The sequence below is a fragment of the Austrofundulus limnaeus genome, unplaced genomic scaffold (genome assembly GCF_001266775.1).
Source record: "Austrofundulus limnaeus strain Quisiro unplaced genomic scaffold, Austrofundulus_limnaeus-1.0 Scaffold782, whole genome shotgun sequence".
Lineage (NCBI taxonomy): Eukaryota > Metazoa > Chordata > Actinopteri > Cyprinodontiformes > Rivulidae > Austrofundulus > Austrofundulus limnaeus.
The window spans coordinates 159,740-170,921 of NW_013953184.1; the positions used below are offsets into that span (position 1 = coordinate 159,740).

The 11,182-nt window shown below is 39.7% G+C and overlaps 1 protein-coding gene across 1 annotated transcript in view; it reads right to left on the reverse strand.

Annotated features, from left to right (window-relative positions):
- Window positions 1-263: 263 nt before the first annotated feature.
- The window catches only part of LOC106532507 (kynureninase), a 33,691-nt gene continuing 22,772 nt past the window's right edge, over window positions 264-11,182 (reverse strand). The window contains exons 9-12 of the mRNA XM_014028572.1: window positions 1,175-1,230; window positions 934-1,019; window positions 599-820; window positions 264-488 (exon numbers count right to left, since the gene is read on the reverse strand). Coding sequence (XP_013884026.1) covers window positions 369-488; window positions 599-820; window positions 934-1,019; window positions 1,175-1,230 — 484 coding nt within the window. The 3' untranslated portion in view covers window positions 264-368. The remainder of the gene's footprint in view (window positions 489-598; window positions 821-933; window positions 1,020-1,174; window positions 1,231-11,182) is intronic.

An 11,182-nucleotide genomic window follows, 5' to 3' on the forward strand; every position in this document is an offset into this window, starting at 1 on the left:
AAAGGTTGAAACATCCAGACCTTATCTTAATTAGACGTATAATAAAGTCTACAAGTCTAATAAAAGTCTACAATCTTTTTAATCTTTAACTGTTTTATAAACCTTATTGTCTTTCATATTGCTATTTTTACCATTTTAGTCATGATTCAATTAAATTGATTCTTGCTAAATTTTTGTAATAAACTACCATGAAAGACAAAGCTGATTCCTCATTTCAACTACAGAATAAAAGTCCAGTTTTATTGTTTTTAATACACAGTAKATTTTATTTTATGCTTCTAGCATTTATTTGGTTTGGTTTCATGCATGTCTTTATCCATCAATACAAACAGAAACTCTTAAACCTTCAAGCTTTCTTCATCTACTCTTCAGCTGTTGCTTGTTGCAAGAGCTTCTCCCAGTATATCAACYAATCGACGAATGTCTCTGAAGGAGTTGTAGAGTGGGACTGGAGCAATCCGTAGAACACTGGGCTCTCTCATGTCACACTGAGCAACAGGAAATGACAAAATATGTTCAGCTGTTCTGTAAGATAACTGTTCCTCCAACACCATCACGTCCCACTAAGAATAGTTTAAAATCTTTAAGAAACACTTACAACAACTCCCCTCTTTTCCAGCTCCTGGAAGACTCTCCTTATGGGGACAGAGAAGGAGAGTGACAGCTGGCAGCCTCTCTGTTGAGGGTCTGAGGGTGTGATGATGTGGACGTGAGGCTTGGACAGATCCTTAGTGTAGAAGTATTTAATCAGGTACTCCAGGTAGCCAGTAAGGAGTACAGATTTGCTGCACAGTGCCTGCATATTGGTCATGTTAAAGACCTAGAAACATTTAAAAACATCTCTTTTATCTTCTTAATTTTACTTTCTGTGAAAGCAAATAAGAAACAACATGTCTTTAGCCAACATTAGGCAGAGAAAGCCACATGTTTTACCTCCAAGCTGGCCTGCAGGGAGCAGACAAGAAAAATTGGTTGGTTTGACAGTCTGAAACCTCTCACTCCAGGCTGCAGCTCCATCACTGGAAACATTAAACATCAGAAAATATTAAAGCCTGAGTAGTGAACTGTATAAACCGGAAAAAAGGGTATACATAATATTAGGCTGTAATACACAAGTTAACCACAAGATGGTAGCAAACTGTTTTTACTAAAGAGCTGAATGAAGAGTTTGTACCATTAGTCATCTGGAAGCGGGTTGTCAGGTCATGTCCCCACCATCCCAACAGCCTGTAAGAGACAGTCATTTATTATCAGTTGTTTATTTAGATTTTTATTAAGTAGCTGGAAAAATAACAAATGGAAATGAAACCCTGAACACAAAATTGCTCAAAAATACAGTTGATTTTGTCATGCACAAGCAGCTTTTTCTTTCATAATTCTAAACCTTTTAGGTCTCTCCAGACAGAGGTCTGGTTTTGGGAGGTTTATCAGTGTTTACCCTACCATTATCCAAGCCCCCCCAGCCAATGAAACGGCCCGCCCCTCCAAGAATTTTACAGCATGTAGTCATTTTTAAATAAGGGCAGATCAAGAGAGCTATTTTTGCAGTCACTCCTCCACATCCACTTCTCGCCAAATTTGGGGAAAAGAGATGTGCGCAGAGCGAGGCTGTGAGCAGATGAAACTGGTGAGGTCACCAGATTTTTGGGATGGGCATAGCCCCTCTCAGCCACCATGCATGTGCCAATATGCATATAATTATGACCTCTGATCATGTTTGAAACTTTGACTGCCATAACAACGATCAGAGAGGAAGAAAACCCCCTACTCTATGGCTACGTTCACACTGCAGGTCTTAATGCTCAGTTCCGATTTTTTGAAAAAATCCGATCTTTTTGTGTGAACGTTCACATTACATTTTAAATGTGACCTGTATCAGACCCCTGTGTGAACGCTKCACAGCACTGATGTGACACGCATGCACAGTAAAAGACGTGACGTCTCATCAGCCGGCTTGTTTGTTTACAGAGCTAGCATGGATGCTACATTTTGCGCATCGAATCGGAAGTTGTTGTTTAATCAGAGCCGATTAAATTATTATCTGACCTGCTTCCTTAGTTCAGTGTTTATATCTGAACCTACCTCTGACCGGGATTCTCCAGTGAAGCTTTTTTTTTTTTAAAGAAACTACGAGCTGGAAAAAAGTATCGACCGAGTATCGAACTTTAGGATCGATACTCTCCGCGACCCAGGCTGGACATGTTATTATCAAACTATCTACGTGGAAAATGAAAAGTAAAAAGATGAAGCAACTGGACTTGTGTTTTGGAGCTGTAAACACACGGAGCTGCAGATTTAAACAGCGAGACTTGAGGTTAGTGTCTTATCGATCCTTCACCCCCTCCTCCAGATGAAAAAGTCAGATGAATGTGACATGAGCGTTCACGCTGCAGTCATTTTGAAAACATCAGATATGTATCCGATTTAAAACCACATACTGAAACGGCCTGGGTCGGATTTGAAAAAATCGGATTTGTCGCGTTCAGACTGTCATAAAAAAATCGGATATGAGTCAGATGGGTCAAAAAAATCGGATTTGGGTCGGATTTGCCTGCAGTTTGAACGTAGCCTATGTGAATCTTTCATTTTGCAGAACTTCGGTTGTGACCTGAATTAACATTCCTTTGACTTGCCCAGACAATGTGTCCTCTTAACAGAACATTGTAGGAGAAACTCAGACTTGGCTACTACTTGCCCAGCAGGAAACCTGGCAGAGTTGTCACCTCCTTGATAGAATTACTTCCTGTTCCGAACCCCATAAGTTCTGTTGTGACCTTATAGGACTGTCTGTTTGCTTATCTTCAAAAGGACCATAAATTCCTTTGTTTAACCAAAAACTCTTTTCAGCTTGACGGATCAAATGACAACATTCCCCATTAAGTGTGAAAAAGAAGGGAAAGATAAATGAATGTTTTCTGTGTAGTTAATTCTGTTTTCAGAAGGGAAAGATAAATGAATGTTTTCTGTGTAGTTAATTCTGTTTTCATGTCTTAATCAAAGAAATGTGATTTTAGTCTGTATCTTACAGAAAGAAAAGGCCTGCCTAAAGATCCATTAAGTTTTGTTTAATGAAGTATTCACACTAAGTTTATGCATTTTCTGTATGGTGTTTAACTGTTTACAGGTGAAATGTCGCCTGACGAAGATGTGTTTTATTCCATGATTTAATCACTAGAAACTTTAGGACTTGAATTTTTAATTAAAAGTGTGACACTCTTATTTTACTGAGGCAAGCAGATGTCTCCACTTCTCCCCCTCTTTAATTAGGTGCACGATAATTAAACTAAAACACTCCCTTTTTCTTTGTCTTGAGGTAGAATTTTCCCTCCAAACGAGTTGATTCGCTGAAACCTTTTTCCTGTATAAGGTGTAACATTTTTATTGGCCAACTAACAACTAAACTCCTCCCCAAACAGAGTTTTTAAAAGTTAGTGCAGCTCCCAAAGTAGTCAGATTCCAACATCAGCAGTCAGAGAGAATCTTCAGAAGTCTGCTGTTCCAGGAGCCTCCGCCCCTGTCCTGCAGCTCCCTCATGGCAGTGCAGGACAGGCCCCTGCATCTTCAGCCAGCCAGGACTCTCCTGCCTCAGCATTTTAATGTCTTTTCATTAGAAATTAGTTTAATGTTATCTCGGCGGATTTTTGCAGAAGTTAAATAAGCTAAGTTTGACTCATGCGTTGTTTTAGTCCGTTTTTCCCTACAAAGTTCTGGACCAACTCCTCAACTCTGAAGCATCTTGAACGACGGCACCGCCGTCCATTCTCCAGCTGCCTCTCCCGCCTGACTGAAGGACCAGAAATAACCCAGACATCCCTGGTTGTCTGGCAACCAGCTTTGCTGAAGTATTTCCCTGGGACCACTCCTTGAGTTCTTCTTAGCAGCTGATGACCTCGCTTTGGTACCTAATTCAGCAGGAAGAAGGGTAGGAAAAGCTAAAGTTGCTGGGGACAAAGGTGCTCAGTTAAGTTGATCCTTATCTTTCATGGGAAATCTGATAAAATATAAAACTATTTACATACAGCGTTCCCTCATTTAACTAGGACTTTAGTTAAATCCTCCTCCTTAAGAAAAACTCCCCTCTTCTCAGCCTCAAAACCCCTCTTTAGTGTTATTTGTTTCTTTGTTTCTTTGTTTGTTTGTTTGTTTGCTGTTTTAAATGCTCACTCATTATTGGTCAAACTATTTCAGTATTTATCTGGTTGAGTAAGTCATCATTCCCTATCTACTATAGCCTGTAAATACATTTAATCTGTAAATAAACGATATATGATGAGCATGTCAACATAAGATCACGTCTAATTTCTGTGTCTTGATAAGGTTTTATTGATTTTGATACGAAAGAACTCATCAGATAATTTTTTCGGTAATGTTTTATTGTGAGACTGATTATAGTAAAGTTAACAGTTTTTCGTCATTTTCCTGGGTTAATTTTTGACCAAATTAAGAGCGTGGTGCCTCGAGGAAATAGAATTTATGAATCTAATAATTCATAAATTGTCACATTAAAATATACCCAAAAACCCCCTACACAAATGTGTGTGTGTGTATGGGGGGGGGGGGGGACGTTCAGGCTCAGAATTCTTTCCACTATCACCCCTGCGCCCCAATTACGCTGACCACACATAGATATTTCTCTCATCAGCTGACAGGAAGTGTGTGTGAGAATCTGGTCTCGTTAACAGGGAGACCCCCCCCCCCCCCACTAGAACAATGTTTTGAAGTGGGCAGGGCCAGATTCTGATGAACATGTTTTAAACAAGATTGTATTTCCTGATGTGGTGCAACTTGCAGAGAAAATAAACTTTGGAGGTTTTGAGCCCATTGTGACAGATTTTTGGAGGTTTTCAGCTCTTCTAGGCCCCTTTCACATGTATTTTTTTTTGATGTTTTGAGTTTTTTATTTTTATTTTTTGGCCCTCAGATCCATTTGACATAGTTTTTGGAGGTTTTGAATGGTTTTCAGCCCTCCAAGGCCCCTTTTAGATGTTTTTGGAGATTTTGTAGGATTTTTGGCCATCCTAGGCCCCCTATACCTGGTTTTTTGGAGGTTTTGAATGGTTGGCAATCCTCCTAGTCCCCCGTTTTTAGTAGTTTTTGAAGGTTTTGAGATGTATGTGGTCCTCTTAGGCCCTGTTAACATGGATTTTGGAGGTTTTGAGGGTTTTTGGTCATCCCAGGCCCCTTTTAAATGCTAAATGGACTATACTTGTATAGCGATTTTCTACCCAACCAAAGCGCTTCACACTGCACTCTGTGCCCTCATTTACCCATTCACACAGCACTCTACTGCTAGTTTTTGGCCCTCCTAGGTCTCTTTCATGTGGTTTTTAGCAGTTCTGAGGAGTTTTCGGTTCTCCTAGGCCCCTTTCACTTGTTTTTTTGAAGGGTTTGATGAGTTTTTCACCCTCCTAGGCCACTTTAAACCTGGATTTTTAATGTTTTGAGGGGTTTTTTTTGGCCCGCCTAGCCCCCTCTTGCAAGGTTTTGGTGGTTTTGACGTGCTTTTGTCCTTAGGACCCTTTTACCTGGCTTCTTGTAGTTTTGGGAGGTTTTGAGGGTTTTTTTTGGCCTTCCTAGGCCCTTTTTACCTCGATTAAGCCTGTTTACAGTACTTTCTACCCAATTTCAGTGGTTTCATGGCCTTCCTAACTTGTTTCCTGTTATACTCTAATTTTTGACCTCCCCAAGTCTGTTTTGACCACTTTTGAGTCTACCGTAACCTGCCTTTGTAGGGCCCTCTCTGGCAATGGCTCTTACAGTTGAGATTTTAAGGGCACATCTGGACAAACGGAGGCACATGTGAGGTTAAAAATAACAAATTTGGCTATGTTGTAACTGCCAGCACTCCTTCAGTTGCAACAAGAACAAAGCGGCACTGAGCTATGAGGGCCACCCATGCTGCTTGCTTTTTGAAATTTTTTTGTTTCAAAAAGTGAAATATGTTGCATTTTCAACAGCAAGTGATGTTTTATGTAAAATCCCTCCATCCATTACCTATACCCGCTTCTTCCTTTCAGGCAGAGAGCCCACGTATGCACAGAGAGAACATGCAAACTCTACCCAGAAAGGTCCCCCAGCCAGGATTTGATCCAGCGACCTTCTTGCTGAGAGGCAACAGCTCTACCAACTGAGCCACCGTGCCGCCCGGTTCAGAAAATGTTGATTTAAAATTTTATATTTTAAAACTAAATGTTTGAACAGTGGTGTTTGATTTTCTGTTGAGTGATATGCAGTCAATTGAAATACAAATTCGGAAGCATATTATTATGATGATAGGTTCTATAACTGAGAACTTTTATAAAGACCTTGTGTAAATTGGCAACAATTAAATACGACAGGGAATAACTACTTTAAAAATACTTGAGAAAATGCTGATATTCTCAAGTGCTTTGTAGCAAATGTTTATAAGTAGTTCATTGTCAGTTACTAAGTAAGTAATGATTATTTGCTCAGCAATTACTTTGTACTTGTGAAGATGACTCACTTTACTTTAGGGTCAGTTACTGAGTAAGTAATGATTAGTTCCTCAGTAACTACTTGGAAATATGCCTCACTTTATTTTAGGGTAAACTTTAGGTACTTTAGGTACTGTGTTTCTCTGGAAACTAACCAGTAGTTCCCTAATAAGGATGGACTGTGTGTTCCTCAGTAAGTATTGGACTGGTGAACTACTCAGTAGTTATTGAGTAGTTACTAAGTCATTCATAAGTAGTTAAGTAATTTTGGTGCAGCTTATTTTAAAGTGTTACCATGTCTGGCATTTTGAAATGTTTCATTATTTTTTACAAAGAAAGTTTTTAAAATTAACAACATGCTAGTAAGTTAGTGTCACATTTTTCCATCAGCAGATAAACTAATAGGGTTGTTTTCGAGGCTATCTTGAACAAAACATCAGATTTTTCTTTGAGTAGAATTTTATTTATTTTTTCTTTTATTTAATGCTGTGAAATATGTATATTTGCATTTTTTATATGAAAACGTTTGAACCTGAGGGGCTTCAAAAATATGTTGTACGCATGCACATATGTAACTAGTCATTACAGAATATTTTCAAAATGTATTGACAATATGGTAATTTCAGGTAATTTTTTTTTTAAATTTTGAATCCCATTTAGGAATGACGATGAACAAATGTACACACATAACTTTTTTACTATCTTCATGTGGATTTCTGTTGACTTTCAACTCAACTTTATGTGAACGAAGCTTTGGTCCACATACAAAATGAGTCCTCAAAAAGCTGACAGGTTGCTGGAAATAACACGAGCCAAAGTTGACATGCATCAACAGGCTTGTCATAACTGCTTTGCAGTTTTAGTTTTAGATTAAATTACTTACGTTGGACTTCCGGTTATGGCGGCCAGGTGAAAGGACGTGTTTCCACCGCTCTGCTGTTCTTGTCAAAGAGTTTACCAAAAATACCTTCCATTTTACAACAAACTAAACGGCCAGTGAGCGCGGGTGATCGGAATAATGCCTAAAGCAGCAAAAGCATCCCAGGAAGTAAGTGAAAAAGCAAAACAACATAAACTGACGGATTATCATGCTCGTGGCGAAGTGCTGAAAGCTACTGCTAGCTCATGCTCAGCTCCAATGGCCGCCGCAGACAGAAAAGAGAACCCGAAGTCTCAAAGAAGCAAGGTGGATGAAATACTGTCGGTGGTCAATTCAATCCAAAAGGACTTCTCCTCTAGATTTGACGAAGTTCTGGACTCCATCGACAGTATACGCAAAGAGTGTGACTGTGACTCAGCTAATTACAGAAACCGAAGCATGCATCTCTGATGCGGAGAATGAGATAGAAACGCTACGAGCTAAGGTGGATACGCTGGAGACCAGGAAGAAAGATCTGGAAGATAAAGTTATGGATCTGGAGTCCAGATCGAGACAAAACAACCTGAGGCTGGTCAACCTGCCGGAGGGAGCTGAAGGACAAAATCCATGTGAGTTCCTGGAAAAGTGGCTGCKMGAGYCCCTRGGTGTRGGAGCGGTGACCGTGGAAAGAGCGCATCGAATTGGACCCCGAAGGGACAGCACCGCAACGCCAAGCACTTTAATAATGAGATTCCTCAGCAACAAGGATAAACAGCTTGTTACTCTCGCATCAAGGGCTAATACTAACATTCGCTACCAGAATCAGCAAGTCCGGTTCTACCCAGACACCGCGGCGGGACTGCTCCAGCTTCGGAAGCAGTTTGACCCGATACGAACGGAGCTACGCAAACTGGGATTGCGCCACGGGGTGGCTCATCCAGCAAAGTTGCTGGTAACTTATCAGGACCGAACCCATGCTTTTAAAACAGCGGAGGCTGCACGTGAGTTTCTAAAGAAGGTCAAGAAGAAAGCTGACGGGGAGGTAACAAAGGACTGAATACCCATTCGGTTATTAAATTAACTATTTGTGACTCGTTTAATCTTGCTGTAGCCTATATCGGTCAGTTGTTCTGATAGTGGAACAGTAGTGGATTGTTATGAATACATATAGCTCTGCTTAGGCATGGCAAGAGTAAGCGTGCACATGCCGGGTTTTGTGCTTTTTCACAAGTTTAAACCCGTGTGCAAACATGTGGAAGGTTAAATTGTTATATCTAGTGAACAGCAGCAGTGGTAAAAACTTTTGTTTTGGTTATTGAGTGGTTAGACTGCTCCTCACTGCGTGTGGATCGGTCACACGCGATAACGGGAGGTGTACAGAGGGGTGAGGGAGACCCATGGAGGTCGGTCGAGGTGTGGGTGTTCAGATTTAGGGGATATGCTTTGAGTTTTGTTCTGGTGTTTAAGCTTCTCAGATGTTCATGTTCTTGTGGGGAAAACTTTTTTTTTCTTATCCATTTCTGGTAATCAGATTAGTCTTACATGTCGAAAGTTTTAAATCAAAATGATTACATGGAACTGCAGGGGCCTACAAAGTTCAAAGAAGGTCAAACAAGTCATTAATAAACTGCATGATTTGGATTCCAGAACAGTATTTCTACAGGAGACGCATCTTATGGAAGAGGATGAGGGGCCGGTCAGGAGGAGGTGGCGGGGTAATGTATTCGCTTCTGCATTTTCTTCTAGAGCAAGAGGAGTTATGACTCTTGTCCATGAATCTGTCCCATTTCTAGTAAACAATGTTATCAAAGATAAGAAGTGTAGATATTTGATAGACCAGGGCTCCTTACTATTGGAAAAAAATTAACCTGGTCAATGTATACGGTCCTAACACAAATGATTCAGGGTTTTTTCAGGACTTGTTCCTCTTACTTTCATCAATGCAGGGGCACTTTGTGATTGAAGGGGATTTTAATTGCACCCTTATTCCAGAAATGGATAGATCCACTGGGTCAGATCAGACACATAGTAATTGTAGAACAACAATACAGATGTTTATGAAAGCTCTTAGACTGGTTGATATTTTTAGGGAACTCCATCAACAAACTAGAGCCTACTCATGTTATTCAGCAACATTTCAGACCTACTCCCGAATGGATTATTTTTTAATTTCATCAGAGCTAATTTCCAAAATTCAAAACTGTATGTATGATAGCATAGTGATCTCAGATCACGCGCCATGCTGTCTGAGCTACTGTGATGAGAACCTCACAAGAGACCTCCCTAGATGGCGCTTTCAACATAAATGGCTGCAGGATGGGGATTTTGTTAAATATATTGGGCGATATTCTCATATATTGATGAGTTCTTTCAGTTGAACACAAATCAAACAACAGCAAGCACCAGATGGGAAGCCTTTAAAGCATTTATTAGAGGTCARATCATTAGCTATACAGGCAAAAAGTCCAAGGAAGCCAAGAGTAAAAGGCAGCTTCTAGAAAATAAAATAAAGGACACTCAAGAGAGAGTTTTTCAAACAAATGATACTGAGTTGAAAAAACAACTGCTGATCCTCAGAACAGAATATGACAAAATGTCCAATTTCAGAGCTGCATCCAGTCTCTTAAGATTCAAACAAAACCTTTACGAACAGGGAGACAAAGCTGGAAAACTTCTAGCTTGGCAGATTAAACAGCTTGAAGCAACAGCCTCTATCACATCAATTGAATCACAGGGTAAAACTAATAGATCCAAAGGACATTAATAATGCTTTTAAAGATTATTATCAGAAATTATATGATACTCATGGAAACTTAGACCAAATGAAATTGGATACGTTTTTGAGAGGGCTACATATCCCTGTTATTGCAGATGACTGTAGAGTAGACTTAAATATAGAAATAAATAAAGAAGAATTGGCACAGGCCATTGKTGGAATGAGATCTGGTAAACAAGCAGGACCTGATGGCATTCCCGTCGACCATTATAAAAAAATTTTAAGGATAAATTGCTCTCTCCCCTTTTTATGGAGTCATTTAAAAAGGCACCCTGCCTACCTCTTTGAATCAGGCTCTAATTATTCTGCTGCCAAAACCGGGTAAGCCCCCAAATAAATATGAAAACATGAGACCCATCAGTTTACTCAACTCTGATCTCAAAATCATTTGTAAAATACTGGCAATACAGCTGCAAAGAATTTTACCAGGCATAATAAATAAGGATCAAAATGGGTTTATAGTTGGGAGGCAAGGATACCACAATATTCGAAGGGTCCTGAATATTATTTGGTTTAAAAAGAACGCTAACGATACAGCTCTTCTTACATTGGACGCGGAGAAGGCTTTTGATAGGATCGAGTGGCCCTATCTTTTTAACATATTGGAAAGGTTAAATTGTGGAAGTAACTTTATCAAATGGGTTAAATTATTATATAATAATCCAACTGCAGAAATAGAATCAAACAAAATATTTTCAAGGGCAATTCAAATCAGGAKAGGTTGTCGTCAGGGATGCCCTCTCTCTCCCTTATTGTTCACCCTGGCAATTGAGCCTTTGGCATCAGCTATTCGCCTCCATCCACAAATCTCCGGTATAACAATGGGCCCCACAGAGCATAAAATCTCTCTATTTGCTGACGATGTTATTTTATTTCTATCAGATCTGAAAAAGTCAATTCTGATGGTGATGGAAGTGATCCAGGAATTTGGGAGAATCTCAGGTTATAAAGCAAATAATACAAAATCCTCCATTCTGCTATTAAATGTAGATGAAAGYACTAATCCCACCAGAGAAGTTAAGCAATTTAAAGTAGTGGAACATTTTGAATATTTGGGTGTTCAGATTTTCCCAACACTACAGTGATATATAT